Source organism: Raphanus sativus, chromosome 4, assembly GCF_000801105.2.
Source record: "Raphanus sativus cultivar WK10039 chromosome 4, ASM80110v3, whole genome shotgun sequence".
Taxonomy (NCBI): Eukaryota; Viridiplantae; Streptophyta; class Magnoliopsida; order Brassicales; family Brassicaceae; genus Raphanus; species Raphanus sativus.
Genome location: NC_079514.1, coordinates 7519069 through 7538662, shown reverse-complemented (window position 1 = coordinate 7538662; position 19594 = coordinate 7519069). Strand labels below are relative to the sequence as shown.

Here is a 19594-nt window from a genome sequence, read left to right as displayed (position 1 = left end):
GCCACCTAACAGTATTAATGGGCTATAGAAAATCAAACATAGGCCCTTTCAGTTTCTTTATGGGCCGAGAATTTTTTTAATCGGTTTTTGTTGGAAAAGGACTAGCAGACAAAACACCCACCACAGAGAATCTCTGTCGTATTCCTGAATGTTTTTTGAGTTTTTATAAAAACAAAAGAAATGAGTGAAAGTGAAGCACTGAAACCTGAATCGTTATTCCACTAAATCCTCAGCGACAATGCGCTCACTTCACCTAATCGCCTTCTTCTTCATCATCATCATCAGTAAGTACATACGAGTCTTTAGATTCTTCACAAGTTTTTTGTTCATAACTGACAAAGTTCTCTTTCGCGAAGGTGTTTTTGTTAAAGCTTCGAAAAGCGATGACGGGTTTTGTTCAGCGCCTTCGATCACTGAATCAGACGAGGAGAAGCCGAAACCAATTTACTGGAAAGTCACGAATCCAACACTCTCTCCTTCTCACCTCCAAGGTTCGAATGTTATTTTTCTTTTACAGCGATCCTCACTTTTTCTACCTTCGTGTCACTGAAAAAAGTTTGATACTTTTGTTGGTTAAGTTCGATTTTTTTCTGTTCTTGGTCGAGTTTTACTTGGATTAGTGCAAAAAAGCTCTTAACTTTTGATCAGTTATGTGCTTGACATAGTCATATAGTATAGCTATAAGTTCAGTTATTTGGAAAAAGTTGTCCCTTTTGTATATTTAGATTAGTTTTAATTTGGTGTAGAGACGTTCTGTAGTTTGGACCTTTCTAAAAGTGTTTTAAGAAGAAAGTTTCTGATTTTGTAGACTTGCCGGGTTATACAAGAAGTGTATACAAACGAGATCATGCGTTGATAACACCTGAAAGTCATGTTTACAGCCCTTTACCTGACTGGTACATCTCTTTTTCTTTTATAATTTTTGATAGCTTCAGAAGTATATACAAGTTCTTGAGCTTTACTTGTTGCTCAAATTTACAGGACAAACACATTAGGGGCGTATTTGATCACACCTGCAATGGGTTCCCATTTTGTCATGTACTTTGCGAAAATGAAAGGTCTGTTTATATTACAATATCAAGTTCTTGTGATTATTATCCTTCTTTGTATTCTTCGTTTGGATGATATAACTGTCTATGAACTAGCTACTTGACCAATCTCGTTGTTATTAGAACATTCAGTGATTTAAGGTTTAGAAATTTGCGGCGTTGTATGAGATATTCTTGTATAGTTTTTGTGATCGTCTAGCTGAGTTTACTATCTCTTTGCAGAAATGTCAAGTTCAGGTTTACCTCCAAAAGACATGGAGCGGTAATGTTACTTATATAAGCTCTCTCTCTCTCTTTCTTTAACGTAAACTTGTACTTATCTTCTTCATTCTGCTGATTTATTCCTTTTAATGTCTTGAATCTTCTTCAAGTCTTGTATTCGTTGTCGAGGGTGCTGTGACACTGACTAACACTTCCAGTTCCTCAACAAAACTGACGGTATGGTTTCTATGAATAACAATTTACAGAAGTGTTCTCCATTAGTTAATTGCTGATAATCCTTTTTTTTTTACCTGTAGGTTGATACATATGCATACCTACCTCCAAACTTTTATCATTCCCTGGACTGTGCCGAGTCTGCAACACTTATTGTCTTTGAGCGGAGGTTCTTCTCCTTCCCCCTTGATTTTAACTAGAATTTTTCAGATCTCTATAACGGTTTATAACTCTAAAACTCATCTGGTACTGCTACATCTCTAGGTATGAACGTCTAGGAAGTCACACAACAGAGCTTATCGTTGGCTCCACAGACAAGCAACCATTACTTGAGACTCCCGGTGAAGTAAGTGTACAAAACTTATCCAATTTCTCATGCGGGTCATCTAAAGTTCAAGCTGCAGATTCTAAATTAGTCAATCTCTGAAACGCCATTTTGGTGTCGGTACAGGTTTTTGAGCTGCGGAAACTTCTTCCGGTCTCCCTTGCTTATGACTTCAACATCCATGTAAGCACTTCGTATGAGAGCATCTAATGAATCCTTTCGCTTCTTGTAGACCTCTTAAGTTTAATTACTGTTGTTTCTGTCATATGCAGATTATGGATTTTCAGCCTGGAGAGTTTCTCAATGTTAAGGTACATAACTGTGTAGCTTTCAATACCATAGGGATCTTTCCAACTGTTATTATTATTCCGTTTAGATTCATTCTTCTCAAAGTTATTTTGGAATGTTAACAGGAAGTTCATTATAACCAACATGGTTTGTTGCTTCTGGAAGGCCAAGGCATTTATCGCTTGGGTGATAACTGGTATGCACCACTGTACTAATAAATCGCAAGTGTGATATATATATATATAAGTTGGATTACTTCATGTGATCTTCTCTTTCTAAATAGGTATCCAGTTCAGGCTGGTGATGTCATATGGATGGCTCCTTTTGTTCCTCAGTGGTAAGATACTCTGCCCATGGTTTTGAATTTCTACTATGTTTCAGAGTTCAGACCTTTGCAAGAACCAAATTCTCTTGTAACTGTTTCCTGTAAAGATCATTGGACCGCCACACTCTTAGCTAGTTATTTGTTTTTTTTTTCAGGTATGCTGCGCTTGGAAAGACTAGGTCTCGGTATTTGTTGTACAAAGATGTGAATCGGAATCCCTTGTAATCAAAAAGATCCAAATGACTTGATGTGAAGAGTTCTTTGTTCTAGAAGCCAGAATCTTGTTCTTTTAGCTTTCAGACATAAAAAAAAAGCCTCATGTGCCATTTCCATGTATCAGCAGCTACTTTTGTTTGTACGAAGAAAACTAATTTGAAATGTCAGTTGCCTCTACTGCTTTCGCCATAGTTTTAATATGTTTTGTTTTCTTTGACATGCATAACCTAAACCAGTTGTTCAAGGTATAGTTGTTTTTATGTCGTTGTGGAATTTGGACTATCACCTCAAGCCCAACCAGAACCAGATCCATGAGCCCAACCCGTCCAAGACATGAACTGGACCGAACCTGACTCTACCAGAACCAAATGTATCTTCCTTTCCAATGGTTTAGTTTCCAGCCCAATATGAATCGTTATATTTGGCACATTGAGAAGCTGTATTTGCCTATTTGGCGACCAGGAGAGGCATTAGATCAACCGGAGTATAGATAACCTAAACTACTTTATTCGAAGAACATTAACTCTTAGAAGTTTTGAAAGTAGATTTTTATTGCTAGATACTCATATAATATTCCTTACTTAACAAACTAACATATCTAATTAAATTTTTATAATATTTATCCTAAATTTAGTAACCTACGATTTTTTTTCTTAGATACCCGATAATGAATTTGCTTCGACCACAAATTATTTATTTATTTAGTCCATCGTATGTATTATAGTTTGTCAACTGAAGTCCAATTAAAATAAAATTATTTGAAGCCTATTTATAAACTAAAAGAGATTGTCTTAAACCCATACTAGATTAGGACCCGCACTAAAGGGCGGAAATTGATTTGTCAAATTTCAATTAATAATATATGGTATATATAATATGTATATATAATATTATATATATTTTGTGTAACATTTATATATATATACATATTAGACATATATATAATATTTTATTAAATATATATAGAATTTAATAGTCTTATAATTTGTGTTGTACTTGTTATTAGTTTGTATTTAATCTTCTTTCATTTTTAGTATAATAATTTGCCTGATCACACTTTGTACCTTTTAACTTATACACATAGTTATGTATTTTTTCAAAAAAAACTTATACACATAGTCTCGTAAACTGTAATATATAAAAAAACATATTTAAAAAATATACTGACCATATGCCACCATTATTTGGTTGTTTGAACAAAAAAATCATGTTCTTGCATAACTGTGTATATGTTGTGATATGATGTAGGTGAAGAGTAAATATATGAAAGTAAAGTTAGTGATACGAACATGAGCCTATGTTGGTTTATGCCACAATTATTTGGTTTTTGAAAAATCAATGAGCATAAGCATACACGGTCTTTGTATGCTTACGTTGTAAATGAGTCGGATATTTTTTCTCTTATGTCTGGAATGATATGGAACTCGTTGATTTAAGAGTGGTTCAGTTTTATATGATCTAATTATATTAAGAGATTAACCAAAAATATTATAAAAGTGTTACTGGTTAGGTTTAACTAATCTATGTTGGTTAAGATTTGGTTTAATTTAAGTTGGTAGGTTGCATTGTATAGGAGACATGATATATTCTAGCAACAACTATGAAAGAATCCAAAATTTAAATGAGAACTTCAAATACTAGATAATCTCTAAATTAATAGATTAGATGCCATACTTTGTAAACGAAATCCTAAATTGAATTAGTATGTATACTATTTATTTGTTCGAGAGACTTTTGGTTTATATTAAATAACACAATTTAGTAAACATACATATCATTTTCTCCTATATTTTTTCCATAAATAACACTTTTAGAAAATTAAACATTAACAAACCTATAAACTTAAAAACAAAACACCAAAAAAAATAAGAAAAATATATGATTTAAAACCAAATTTCACAATTAAAAAAAACTGAAACAAAGCCGCTCTTCGAAGTACAAATCAAAATCTAGTATTACATCTTACATTCTGCTCAAGAAGTACTTAGATTTTATTGGTGCATTTAAATTTTAAATTTAAGACACTTCAAAATATAACAAAATGTACTCTAGTTATTATACATCCGAAATGAACAAGTCAGACTTGAGATCATATCTTTTTTTTTTGACAAAAAACCTTGAGATCATATCTTTCCTTGATTCTTCGTTTAACTATCAATAAAATATTTCTTGATAACATCAATTGGTATAATCTGGATGGAGAATTTTAAACGTGGTCCACCAATAAAACAGCCGCCACCTCCACCACCGGGAGGACGTCAGCCGCTAACAACTTCTTGCCGACGACGACTGTTGATGACATCACCGCACAATCCCTTTTCCCAAACTGGAATATTGGAATTAAATCCACTTGTCTTTGCTCGTCCTAATTAAGCTCTTCCTCTCCTTATCTCTCACTCACTCACTTTTTCTAATTACTTTCTCTAAAGCTATAGTTAGTGGTCTCGACACAAGTCACTGGTTCCCACTTATGCAATTAATTAACATCAATGTTTTCGTGAATGCGTATACAATCTTTAGTAAAACCATCATTATGAGGTAAACAATTTTTAGTAAAGAGGTTTTTTTTGTTTGAACAAAGATTTTTTTAACCAATAGAGAAAAAGAAATGGGTGGTTCGTGATGTTTATAATACATTTATGTGTCTCCTTTCTTCCAAAATAAAAGCACGGATATGCAAACTAATGTTTAAGAAATTGCTAAAAATTCGTCAAAAAAAATTGCTAAATTTAGTCAGACATTTTGTAGAACATAGTGCCTAGACGAAATATTCAGAGTTCTGGATCTATGCGTTATCAAATTATTTATTCATTTACTAAAAATAAATCAGACAAATTCGTGAATTTATATTAAAACAAACTGGAAGAAAAATATTATTTCTAAATAAATTGACAGTGAAATTAATATAATCAAATGAAACTCAAAACTCATTTAAAATTATTATGTTACTTTATTTAACTAGTTTTATTTTATATCCATTTAAATTTAAACAAATTTAAATGATTTGAATTAGTTTTAAGTAAATTGTTTTGGTTATTTTCAGTTTTCCGTCTTACAGACGTTTAGCCGTTTAGGTGCCATCTAACCAGTTTTTTTAAAACAATGACCAACACTATATGTATCTGTATGTTAAGAGGATAAGGATTTATACAACACCAAACTTATCGGTTGCAAATTCTGGTTAATTTATTCAAAACCGTCTTAGAAGAGAACTTTCAAATGATTATATGCTATTAAAATCATGGATGCCTTTTCATGTATGGCAGACCACCTTGGTTTAATATAATTAAGTTCGATGACATGTTAACTTTAAACTTTCCATGTTCAACAAAATTATATTGTTTTATGTGCAAAAAAGATTAAAGGTCCAAATTTCTGATATATAATCAAAGATATAAATATTGGTTTGAAAATTTTGTTAGGTACTTGTTTTTTATTTAAATTTTTCTAAGTTGCTTTTAAATCTTTCGTATTTGATTTGTGCTTTAAGCAATTTGAGATTTCTTTTTCTAACTTGTCTTGGGCCCATGCTATATCCTTTATGTGGTGGGAATTTACTCAAATACGATTTGCCAAAAAGAGGAAATTTCTAAGAAAAAACAAACATTTAGTACGAAAATGTAATGAACAAATTATCAGGTTGATTAATAACGCTGTAAATGAAGCAAAAATAGAGTAAACAAAACAAAAACTTGAAGACCGTGAACAAAAACTTGTTGTCTTGTAGTATTGTTGCTGTCTTAAAATCCAAATTCAGACTCGTATAATGCATGTTGTTGATAAAAACATGTAAACCGTTCAAAAATCATAAATCAATTTGACTATCATAATACAAATCATTATTAACTAAAATCTATGACGTTACAACACTAGCTAAGGTTGCAATAAGACAAATAGATAAAACAATCATGTTTTGTTTTTAAGTATATAAATCAATTGTATTGTTCGGGTTTGGAGTTTCCACCAGATTTTCATCATTAGGACACCGCCAAATGATAAACATTGTCCGTTAATAATGTCTAAATCCTGTAAATTAAAAAGAACTTCTTAAAGGACATTTGAAAGTTCTTTAAGAACTTCTGGCAGTGAACCCTCTACTTGTAACATCAGTTAAGCTTACTATGAGTCATGGTTGCACAAAAAAAGGACATATGAAAGTCACCACAACCCACGATTACAGTAAAGAGATAAAAGAATTATTTTTAGAAATGTGTAAAATTCTTAATATAATTTCACTTCATTGAATAATGATATACAATCTAATAATAATAATAATAATAATAGTAATAATAATAATAATAATATAAACACAGTACACAATAAAATAGTCATAACTTATGATATCTTAATTTAAATGTAAATTTTACAGTAGTCATACATATTTGTTGAGGCCGGAAGTTGAATTTTACATTCTAATGTTCATACAATCAAATACATTAGTCACTACTATTCTAACTTAGCAGTTGGTGTCTTGGAATGTGTATGATTCGATGAAAGACATGGATCATGATTCATGTATTGTAATTTATTTGATTTGAAAAATACAAAAAATAACCACGGATGTGGTAATCCAGTTGTTTTAAACGTAGATGTTGGTGATATTGTGTTCATGGGTTCGATCTACTTTGAGAAAAATGTTTTATGCCAAAATGCTATTAGTGCCGCCAGCTGGGTCCCAGGCATGAAGGATTAGAGGGATTGATCCAGAATTTCCAGATAATCAAAAAGAAAAAAATGATACAAAAAGTTACATATGAATACCCAAAAAATTTACGTCGGTCATATATAGGAGTCAGGAGATCGGATTCCTTTATTTGATATACAACTTGCAATCTAAATCTAATTAATCATTTGCTGCAACTCTAACCTAGAAGGCTAGAACCTTGAAATGGATTTCACCATTATTAAGATTACTAGGGACTAGGGTAATGATGAAGTTATAGTGATGATTTCACCAGCAAATGGTGTCTTTATGTATACAAAGTGGACTGAAACACCTATATTGTTTTTGTAAGTCCATCCATTCCAAACTCGCCTAGAAGTGGAGCATAAGGGTGCAACTGCAATACATTTTTGAAATATAAACTTTCTGAATGCTTAGTTCATTTTCATTTTACAAAATATTTACCAGTTACAATGAAAAAGAAAAGAATGAATATTTCCATCTCATTCCATATTATTCTTTGTTATTCCAAAAATCATTCCACGTAAAAATAGCATTAAAACAAATGAAATACTAATTTCATTCCATTGGATTCCACTAATTATCATTCCTTTAGTTCTACTTATTATTTTTATTAACATCCAGTTACAGAAGTTTATGGTAGTGCATCCAACTCGAGAAGCTTAATTTAACTGTTCAGCCCTTGATCCTACAACCACTAGACCACCACCGTTGGGTCATTAACTATGATAATTAAAGAACTAACATCAATTTCCATTTGTAAGATCAAACATACCCACCTTATGAAATTCAGTCAAGTATTTCACTAAATATCAAACACATTTGGACATGAAAAAATCACATAAGCTCAACTTGGCATAAGCTAATTTAACATTACATCTCATAAATAAAGATGATAATCTAGCCAATATCCCACTACAAGAAAACAGGTCTTTAACGACTACGGGATTAGTTGTACCTTGGTCGTAAAAAGGGTATTACGACCAATGAACAACTAAAAACGATTGGTCGTAATCTGCTGGTCGTAATCACTAAATGGTTGGGCTTTGGTCGTAAAGTTACGATTAAATATATTAGTCGTAAGGGAGTCGTACCTTTACCATTAATATAATTGGTCGTAAATCAGATGTAATAAATGTAGTCGTACATGGGTCGTAAAGCATTAGTCGTAAAGTAGATGTAATAAATGTAGTCGTAAGTGGGTCATAAGATTTTAGTCGTAAAGTAGATGTTATATATTAGTTGTTAAGTAGTCGTAAAGTATTTTTTAAATAGAGGTAAATTAGTCGTAATATAACGACTAACTTACATCGAATCTGTAATTTTAGTAATTCGATTTTAAATATTAAAATTAATTTTAATAATTCAATTTTACAAAAAAAAAGATTTTTTTAAAAATAAAATATTTTACGAATTTCATTTAAATTCATAAAAACATAATAATATAACATTCACAAATTCAAAGTTTTCAAAATACAAAATAATTAAAACCGAAAACTAAGCATTAAGATCATAAAAGAGCTCAGAACTCCTCTCCTCGGCACGCCGAGTCAAATCGTCCTGCTCTTCCGGAGTCGGGTTGGGGACGAAGGTCGGACGCAGGTTCTTCCATGATGCTGTAACCGACGGGACGACGTTCGGAGTTGTCTCTAGAAGCATATCGAACATGTTTGCCATCGACTTAAACATCCCGTTGTGGTCGGCTAACTTCTGGTTCGCAGTTTCCAACTCCCTCCGGACCGAGGACTCTTCTTCCCTTTGAGCAGCGTGTTCAGCTCTCGCCATGGGAACATCATTCACACTCCCGATCCCAATTATACGTCCCCTTCTCTTCGGAGCAACCTATATATAATTTATAAATAGATATTATTAGTACATATGTAAAAGAAATATATGCATGTATATAACTTAAAAATGTCGAATATTTTACCTGCTTGAAAATTCGGTCTTGTTCGATGGCCGAAAGCTGGACCGGTGGATCATCCGGGTTTTGTTGCGTCCGCTGAGTCTGGACCTCCTGAATCCGAACTTCTACATCGTTGTAGATCTGCTCTGCTCGTGGATGTACGAATTGGCCATCGGCATGGGAGTAGGTCTCCTTGTAGAGTCGGCTGAGAGTCGGCGGCGCTCCTTCTTTGGCAGTCTATATTTAAAAACAACAACAATATATTATATATATATATATATATTATATATATATGTAATGAAAATTAAGAAAAAATTTAAAACTTACAATTTGCAATGCCCTTTTGGCATATGGAGTCTGTCCGGAAGTATGAAGTATTGGCAGGTTACCTTGAGCATCACGGATTAGCCGGGCGGCCGAGCATTTAAGAGACCTTTGGACTGACTTAGGCAAAAGCCAATAAGCCTTCAAGCCAGTCCAAACGTCATTGCTGAGGTACGTTTGTTTTGCATCATCCCCGATATACTTCCACTTCTTCTTCCAGTCGCCAACAATGTTTTTGAGACGGAGCATTGCCTTGTTGTTGAACGCTTTCTTCACCGTCTCATTGATCCCAGTGGACCAATGCCATTTTTGCTACAAAAAATAATGAAAAATATTAATTAGCCAAATTATTTAAAATTTTAAACATAAATAAATAAATTTAATTTAAAACTAACCGCGAAGCACTTGAACCAAGTAATGCGAACGTGGTCCGGTGTAAGAGTCCAATTAGGATGGGCAATCCGAAAGTTTCCTCTGATGATGTCCCCAACGCTCTGGCCCACATCATTGTCCGCTTTAAACCTACAAAACTTTAAAGAATTTATATATATAATTAAATATTAAATGTAAATTTTAAAATAATTTAAAATTAATTACCAAGTCGTGCCGGGTCGTAGATATGGATCGAGGACGGGTAAACCTTCTCGTCCTGGCATCTTGAGAATGTCTTCCACAGAATATCTTGCATAAGGTGCATCCGGTGGCACCATCAAATCTGGATGAACACCAGGAACTGCAGGAGCCTCCTCTGGAGGCTCGTATGGAACCTGTTCTGGAGCCGGCTGTGCCGGCTGTGGAGGTTGTTGTGGATGTTGTGGCTGCTGATCATGAGGCTGCTGATCATGAGGCTGCTGATGATCACGACCCTCCTCATAAGTAAAGTATGTAGTCGGGTCGACGTACGGCTGCGGATAGTATGCATGTGGATCGTATGGCGCATGCGGCACATACGGGACGCTAGGAATTTGGCTTTCGGGGACAGTTTCGGGGGTGCGGGAGGTAGAAGCTGATGGATCCGTCTGGCCGAGAAAGGTACTCCCGTAAGAAGTCTTCCCGCCACGGTTTCTAAGTCTCTTTCTACCGCTAGTAGTCATATAAGATCGTCAATCTGAAAAAATTAAAAATTAAAAATTAAAAACAATTCAAATAATTAATTAAAAAAATTATAAACACATTTTAATATCATCCTAACTAATTCCAAACTTAATCTAATAACCTAACTAAATTCCAAACCTAATCTAATCACCTAACTAATTAACCACCTATAACTAAAACAAAAAAAAAATTACCTAGAGAGGGAGAAGCTCTGAGGTTGTAAGAGAGAGGGGAGTGAGAATTGAATGAGCAACGAAATGGCTTCGCGGTGAGAAGTTTATATAGAGATTTGGTTGTGGTCGTACATTGGTCGTACTATTACGACTAAAGAGGGACCAATAGTGGTACATTAGTCGTAATTTTACGACTAATTAAGGACTAAATCTACGATAGTCGTACACGGGTCGTACAGTTACGACCAACTTAATACGAATGAATCGTACATTGGTTGTAAATCTACAACCCGTTTACGACGAATGCAGTTCACGACGACATTGGGACCAACGTTTATTAGAAAAAAATTCGAAGAGGTTTATCAAAAATTATGATAAACCTCTATTACCAATTTTACATAAATTATGAAAAAAAAAGAGAAGAAAGATACTGGAATCACAAGTAGAAATGACGAAACATAAGGAATTGTCTGTTTCTACTTATGTTTCCATATCTTTATCCTCTTTTTTTTCTAAAATTTGTATATATGGATTAATTTTCATGTGAACAAATTTTTAAAGTCTACAAAAAACAAGGAAGAGAAAAGAGATGGAATCACAAGAGAAAATAGAATCAACATAACGAATAGATAACCGAATTCTATTTCCACTTATGATCCCAAATCTCTCTTCACTTCTTTTTTTTTTAAGATTTGTAAATTTTGTTTATAACTGAGATGGTAAAAAGGGAGTATATATAGGGGCACATTCGACATGTGAGTCGTACGTTGGTCGTAATTGTACGACCAATGAGGGGCTAATTGTCAACTTAGTCGTATATGAGTCGTAAATGTACGACTCCGTTAAGACTACTTTGTAATGTAGTCGTACATGAGTAGTACTTACGACTAATTAGCTTCGTTATACCCTAAACCCGAAACCCCAAACCCTCAAACATCATAGTGTCGTAAAGTGGTCGTACTTAAGCCCTAAAACCTAAACCCTAAACCCTAAACCCTAAACCCTAAACTCAAAATCCCAAACCCCAAACATCATAGATAAACATCATAAGTTTAATACTCTTTCATACTCCAAAAATCATATATATATAATTATCATAACATTACAATATAAAGTTAAACACAAACGTTCTAACATAATGGAAAAAAAAACGTTCTAACATAATGGAACTTGACACTCGTCATCAGAAACATCATCCGCTTCATCATTTTCTTCAAATTCATCTTCATTTGCTTCATTCGTTGCATCGTCTGGAAGTTCTTCGTATCCCGGATTATGCGGATCAATAAGTAAGATATCATCTTCTACTTGTTCGGGTACTTCAACTTCATTTACTGCATCTTCTTGTAATGGCGGTGGGTCATCATTCACAACTCTGCCCCGAGGTGTAACTTTTATAGCGGCTAACCAAGATATTCCAGATTGTCTGATCTTCGGGTATGGAACAAAACAAACCTGATCTGCTTGAGAAGCCAATATGTAGGATTCAAATTTGTTGTACCTCCGTGAAGCATTTATATCAACAACACCAAACTTGCTATATTGAACACCTCTATTGACTGTGGGGTCAAACCAATCACATTTGAAGAGCACGCATTTCAGCTTCACTACACCGGGGAACTCCACTTCGATGATCTCTTTTAAGATTCCATAGAAATCTGTTTCACCTTTCACACATACTCCATAGTTCATTGTTGCTCGTCGACTTCCATATTCGTAAGTGTGAAAAGTGTATCCTCTTGTGAAATACATAGATGCAATGGTGACCTTACCGACCGGACCTTGTATCAATTCGTGAAACCATTGAGGATAAAATTGATCATCATAATCAACCTGGAACATCAACATTTATTTGTATAAAGACTTAACCAATCATATAATTAATTTTCATGTTAATTAATTAGATACACGACGTACCTGCGTTTTTAACCATTTCACAAAGTGTTGGTCTTTCCTTTTGTTGAGATCAGCAGTTGATATTCCTGGTATAGCTTCTTCGACTTGGGCAAAAAAATCACTGTTTTAAAAGAAAATTATCATTAAGTGTTATATATGTGTGGTAAAATTTAACAGAAATAATAATTTCAATTACCTTTCAAATGATTCAATCTCCTCGCAGTTAAGAAGTATATATGTGTGGGCACTATGTGCGTCTTCAGAACTTGACCACCAAACTTCTTTTAGTTTTCCACCAAGCCGTCCAATCTGAGTAAATATGTCTGGAACATCTTCAACAATATATGTCGGCATAACACCACCATCATCATATCTGCTCGTATTCTTTTTTTTGGTCCGGACTTGTGACGCAAAGTAGTAGGACGTAAAGTGAGATGTTTCCTCATTCAAACTCCCAGCAACTATTGAACCTTCCACCCTTGCCAGATTTTTTGCTTTGCCTTTCAAATATTTTATAGCTCGTTCGTAAGGATACATCCATCCATTATGAACAGGTCCACGTAGCATTGCCTCATACGGAAGGTGGATAACCAGATGTTCCATGACGTCAAAAAAGGACGGAGGAAAAATTTTCTCCAAATTACACATCAAGATCTGGATATTCGCATCAAGTTGTGTGATGACGTCTACAGTTAAGGTGCGTGCACTAAGATCTCTGAAAAAAGCTCTGATGCCTACACATAATTTACAATCATAAGTTTTTTTCCAACAAGAAGAAATAATAACTTTAATTATTTGTTACCTGCAAGTGCTTCGTGAACCTCTTTTGGAACCAACTCCGCAAGTGCAAATGGCAGAAGTCGTTGCATAAAAACATGACAGTCATGACTCTTCATTCCTGAAAACTTTTGTCCCTGATGATCAACACATCTTGATAGATTTGAAACATATCCATCAGAAAACTTCATATCTGACGCCACCCACTTGAACAACGCAGCTTTTGTTTGTGCTGACAATCTGAAAATGGGAACTGGAATTCTCCCATCGTTCATAATATGCAGTTCAATCCGAGAACATAATGCAGGTAAATCCAACCTTGAGTTCTTGTTATCTTTTGTCTTCCCAGGGACGTTCAACAACGTATTCATGATGTTGTCAAAGAAGTTCTTCTCTATATGCATCACGTCCAGATTGTGGCGCAGCAGCAGATCTTTCCAATATGGAAGTTCCCAAAATATACTCTTCTTGTGCCAATTATGTTGAGTCCCGTAACCATTAGGCATATTCGGAGGATTATGCCAATTACCGCCTTTGACAACTGTGCTTTGTCCACCATAGTAATCAATATCCTTCTCGATTTCCTCTCCAGATAAATATGGTGGAGCGGTGTCCCTTACTATCCTTTTTGACCGAAAGTGTTTCTTGTTCCTTCGGTACGGATGGTTAATGGGAAGAAATCTCCGATGACAATCAAACTAGGACGTCTTCCTACCATGCTTCAACTGAAATGCGTCTGTGCTTCCCATACAATATGGACAAGATAGCCTCCCATGCGTCGTCCAGCCCGACAACATCCCATATGCAGGAAAATCACTAATAGTCCACAGTAGAACTGCTCGCATTGTAAAGTTTGTTCTCGTTGAACAATCATATGTCTGCACGCCTGTTGACCACAATTCCTTCAATTCTTCAATCAAAGGTTGTAGAAAAACATCAAGGGATCTTTTGGGATGTTTGGGTCCAGGTATCAATATACTCATGAAAAGCAATTCTTTTTCCATACACATCTCTGGTGGAAGGTTGTATGGCGTCAAGAAGACTGGCCAGAGAGAGTATTGTCTTCCAGACATTCCAAATGGACTAAAGCCATCTGTGCAGAGCCCAAGATAAACATTGCGGGGGTTGCTTGCAAAATCAGGATAGACATTATTCAAATGTTTCCACGCTTTGGCATCAGAGAGATGATTGATCTCTCCTTCCTTCTGATCATGTTCTGCATGCCATCTCATCGACGCTGCCGTCTTTTCAGATTGATATAATCTCTTGAGTCTATCCTTGATTGGTAAGTACCACATCCGCTGGTACGGCACCCTATTTCGTCCACGTCCTTGCGGTTTATATCTTGGCTTCTTGCAAAATTTACACTCTAACAATTCTGAATCTTTTCCCCAGTATATCATACAGTTGTCTATACACACATCAATCATCTCCGAAGGTAAGCCAAGACTATGAACAAGTTTTTGAATCTCATAATAAGATTCAGCACACAAGTTATCTTCAGGCAAATACTCTTTAAACAACTCAGCCCATGCATCCATACAAACTTCAGGTAAGTTATGATCAGTTTTGATATTCATCATCCTAGCTGCCAAAGATAATTTAGAAAGACCTTCTCTACAACCTTCATAGATTGGCTCATTTGCTGCTGATAGCAGTTCATAAAATCTTTTTGCATCCAAATTAGGCCCCTCTACATTTTCAACCTCCTCTATTACTGATGTTGTTTCACGAAATGCATCAGTAACCATATCATGCATTCTATCATGATCTAACATATGATTTTCTTGAATAACACTTTCAGAAGGAAAATGTGGTTCATCTCTGTTACGAACATTTTCAACATGATTACTACCACTAGCTTCATTCCTATTATCACCCTCTCCATGGTTAAACCAAATATAGTAATGTGGAGTAAATCCTCTATTTACTATATGTTTCCAAACGGTTTCACTAGCAGCAAACTTCGTATTTTTGCATTTACAACATGGACAGAACATTTTACCCGTTTCCTTTGTGAGAGGCGTCTGTCCGGCCTGGTACATGAATATCTCTGCTCCGTTCAGAAATTCGTCTGTTACTTTTCCTGTTGAATCTTTATGCGCATACATCCAACTCCGAAGCACATAAATATTTTCGGACATTTTTTTAACTATTTCCCGTTTTTTTTTGCTCTTTTTGTTTTTTTTTGTGCATCTTAAGAATGAGGGAGAAGATCATATTTATAGAAAAATTTCGATTTTGGTACGTACAATGTTACAACTAATTTACGTTTAAATTATAACTTAACTACCAAAGTGCAACTTTGTTCTCGTAAATCAGTTGTTAATTAGATGTAAACAACTTTTGATGTACCTAAGTCGTAATATTACAACTAATTTATGACTCCTTTAGTCGTTAATTAGATGTAAAATATTTAGATGTAAGTTAGTCGTAATGGTACATCTAATGTACGACTACATAAAATTTTAGTCGTAAATTAGATGTAACTTTACGACTAAAGTACGACTAGCAAATTTAGTTGTAACTTTACGTCGACATTACGACTAATGTTGACTTCGTCGTAAATTAGTCGTAAAGCAGTCCTTAATTTACGACCACCATTTGGTAGTCGTAACGTTTGGTCGTTAGGCATGCGTTTTCTTGTAGTGTCCTAAATCAATAATTATCTTAATCTACCTATTGTTGGGTCCGAATATGGCCCGCTAGATAAATAGTAAATAACAAAAAATGATAACGGGCCGCGATAGGCCCATCACGGATTAAATCCTCGAATACAGCTAAGTCAGAGCCGGAGGCTGTGAGCTAAAGATGTTCACTAAAGAGGTCACGGAAATGAGGCAGCTCGTGGACGTATAAGTAGGCGCAGGACCCGGTCAAGGGGGAGCTGTTACAAATCCCTCAAATCACGGAGAGAATCTCGGGAACCAGTTGGTGACGATCCATCGGAACCTAAGGCTATTTATAGAGAAAGAAGATCAAAGAAGAGGGACATTCATTCAACCCTTATACACAATTCAACTGATCATACACGCAAGCTCTAAAAACATTGTCATTATCTTTGTAATCTCATATACATCTTTTGTAAACAGTTCTTACCGAAAACATCAATAAAATCATTCATTCATTCTACAAGTTCTTACGGGATTCAGCCCATGTTATCTTCCTTTAAATCTTAACCTGACCTAAAAATCAGGTGGTGAATTTAGTCTCTCACACCTATTCCAAAAAACTTAAAATGACTACTCCTCACTAATCTCTATAAAACATAAAGTATTTATGAATATAATTTACATAGTTAGATGATAAGATAATAAAAAAAAGAATTCGCATGAACAAGAGATTACATGTCCACATGTTTTAGATATACGGAAAATAAATAAAATAATGTTCCTGCAAGATTAAACACCAATATATAAAGAATCAATATAATTTTTTTTTGAACTGTTATTGCATATAAAATTGGTCAATCTAACACGGGTATTTCTCTTATCGACCGTCACACCAGACTGCTTTCGCTCCTGGTCTTTGAGTAGTGGATGCAGGACGTCTCCAAACGGTCTACTCCTAACTACCATCGTGAACTGGCTCGCGACCATCGTGATGTAGAGTTATAGTATTCTTTGATAAAGGAATGTCTTTCATATTTGAAATAAACAAAAGTATAATATTTACAGACTTTATTGATTAAATATAGAAAAGATACAACATAACTAATGAACAAACTAAAATTTTATAAAATAAATTGATGATATGTCACAATTTAAAGATAAATATCAATGAAATGACATTATTGAAGAAACTCTAACACTTCTACTTTATATATATGGTATGTATATGAGTATATCTAGTTGTAGAACATCAATACAGTGTTTTAAATGGCTGATATATTATTTATTCACATGCAACTTAAAGGTATCACGTTGTAAAACTTCGTGTAATTGGAAAAGAATAGTTTTCTGGAAATACCAATCACGATATTGAATAGATGAATGAAGTACTTTCGGTTCATGGACCGGAATATTAATGCAATGTTTATTTTGAGTTAGTGGATGGAAAATATTAGGCAATCTTAGGACCATGATAGCAGAGGAGTGGATGAAAACGTTTGATGAAGCGCTTTAGCTTAGTGGTGCCACTTTCATGTACAAATGTCAAATCACTGATCATAGTTATTAGTTTATGAAACAGATTAAATATTTTATGAGTTATACAGAACATATCCGGCTTCTATCCGTTTTGAATTCTAGAATACCAAAAGCTTACGGATACAATATAGAGAGTGTGATTATTCGAAATACGTGTGCTAAAACCAAGATCAAGTAGTCATTTCCGATATAAATGTATGTTATATTTAAATTATTACTCTATAAACAAAATTTACTTTTTGTTAACATATATTCTGACAAAAAAAATTTAAAATCATAATTTAGTAAAATTTCCAGTTTCATGTGTATTAAATATTTGTATAAAGACGGGCACAAAGATCTCACTACTAGCATGAATTTGGATCGTGCAGAGTATACATTAGGAAAATAAATACTTTGCTATACCAAATATATGCTCACCATAATACATATAATGTGCTACTATTCTTTCCGATACAAAATAATATTTATACAGTTTTGAACCTGTTCGGTCACTTGCTTGGTGATTTCATACGTACCAAGTCAAATAACGTCATTTTGTTCCTTTAGATGTATATGCAAATACTTTACACGTCGATGACATGACACTTTTAATCTTAAGAATATATTCAAGAACATCTCCAGGTGTGTTAACATAGCTTTTTCGTATATAATTAAGACTAATAAAAAATATTTCCAGGTGGTATGACCCATTTAATTAGGTTAAACGGAGACTTGACCTTCATTCACTCATAAACCAATATACATTTATATGCTCCACAGAGACATGGATTGATAATTAACGAGTGTACTAAACTTTTACTTAATTAATTAATTAACATAGGAACGTAGGATCGTTAGCAATTTTCTTTTTAACAAAAAAAAACATTAATAATATTCTTCATTTTCTTCTTAATACTTTTTAACAACGGTACTCAGACAACAACCAACTTGAGTTGAACTAGTGGTGATTAACTCAAGAAATCTTCGGATCCAATAAAGTGAAATCCTGATTTGATTTTTGTTGGTCACACGGTTCGGAGTTATATTCGTATAAATATCCAGGAGAAAGTTTGTCATGGATTATACTTCCCACCAAAATTTAGGTAATAGATTTAGTTTTACCTTTCTTTTTCAGAAAAAAACGTTATTTTTATTAAGCTAGATGAATTTTACACTTAAAACCAATTAGTAATAAGAGAAGTGGTTCTACTATCTTATATATTGTTAAAGATCTCTTCCAATTACCGATGTGTGACAACTATGTGTCTAATACGTCCCCTCGAGATGATGGTTTTTTCAGCGTCAATCTCGAAATGTTTGGGTAAGGATCGATGGGCCAACTTTGAGCCAGATCGATGTGGATCGGATTGGCTGCGTGGATCGGTCTCTGATACATTTTTAAGCTAGATGAACTTAACACTTAAAACCAATTGGTGATAAAAGGAGTGGCTCATCTACCTTATATATTGCTAAGAATCATTTCCAACTAAAAATCCCTTCCAACTATCAATGTAGGACAACTATGTATCTAATAACTAAGGCATATGGTTACTTTTGTAAGTAGGGGAAAATATGTTTGCACATTCAAAATCTGATATAGCACATGCACAAATATGATTTAACCATGCAGGTGATGTATGGATGGTAGAATAAACTGCAGGCATCGTAATGGCGATGAAAAAAATGAAATGGTCATATGTAAATAGATAGTCTAATTGAAACAGGATATCATTGTTTTTTACCGAACTGACTCCATTAGCTGAAATGATTGAATTCTATACATGGATATTATAAGTTTTAAATTTTAAAGTTTCATGTATTTTTGGGTTCACTGAATGCATACTGGATAAATATTATATAAATATATATATATTGCTATGCAGAATCAAGTTCAACGATGCGTTCAAACAAATATTAAAGTCGGGGTTATCTATATTATTAAAGTTGAAGTACAAAATTGGAGATGTTTGG

At 34.1% G+C, this 19594-nt stretch overlaps 2 protein-coding genes across 2 annotated transcripts; one reads left to right on the top strand and one right to left on the bottom strand.

The window, feature by feature from the left end:
* Nucleotides 1-130: 130 nt before the first annotated feature.
* LOC108852929 ((S)-ureidoglycine aminohydrolase) lies at nucleotides 131-2815 on the top strand. The gene is made up of 13 exons (XM_018626402.2): nucleotides 131-284; nucleotides 357-491; nucleotides 809-896; nucleotides 982-1058; nucleotides 1272-1311; nucleotides 1421-1487; nucleotides 1568-1653; nucleotides 1749-1830; nucleotides 1936-1992; nucleotides 2082-2120; nucleotides 2223-2293; nucleotides 2381-2434; nucleotides 2578-2815. Exons 1-13 carry the CDS (start codon nucleotides 239-241, stop codon nucleotides 2645-2647), a joined length of 912 nt encoding a protein of 303 aa, XP_018481904.1. The 5' UTR covers nucleotides 131-238; the 3' UTR covers nucleotides 2648-2815.
* A 9160-nt stretch (nucleotides 2816-11975) lies between these two features.
* Nucleotides 11976-15604, bottom strand: LOC108830099 (uncharacterized). The gene is made up of 6 exons (XM_057007916.1): nucleotides 15106-15604; nucleotides 14209-15006; nucleotides 13519-14112; nucleotides 12913-13450; nucleotides 12738-12837; nucleotides 11976-12653 (listed from the first exon to the last, which is right to left on the bottom strand). The coding sequence occupies exons 1-6, from the start codon at nucleotides 15602-15604 to the stop codon at nucleotides 11976-11978; spliced, it is 3207 nt and encodes a 1068-aa protein (XP_056863896.1).
* Nucleotides 15605-19594: the final 3990 nt, after the last annotated feature.

Coding starts and splice junctions, on each gene's coding strand:
- LOC108852929 (XM_018626402.2), top strand. CDS start 239: ATGCGCTCACTTCACCTAATCGCCTTCTTCTTCATCATCATCATCA. Junction 1,059..1,271: donor GTACTTTGCGAAAATGAAAG/GTCTGTTTATAT, acceptor ATCTCTTTGCAG/AAATGTCAAGTTCAGGTTTA. Junction 1,312..1,420: donor CCTCCAAAAGACATGGAGCG/GTAATGTTACTT, acceptor ATCTTCTTCAAG/TCTTGTATTCGTTGTCGAGG.
- LOC108830099 (XM_057007916.1), bottom strand. CDS start 15,604: ATGTATGCGCATAAAGATTCAACAGGAAAAGTAACAGACGAATTTCTG. Junction 12,838..12,912: donor GAGATTGAATCATTTGAAAG/GTAATTGAAATT, acceptor CTTTTAAAACAG/TGATTTTTTTGCCCAAGTCG. Junction 12,654..12,737: donor TGAAATGGTTAAAAACGCAG/GTACGTCGTGTA, acceptor TTGATGTTCCAG/GTTGATTATGATGATCAATT.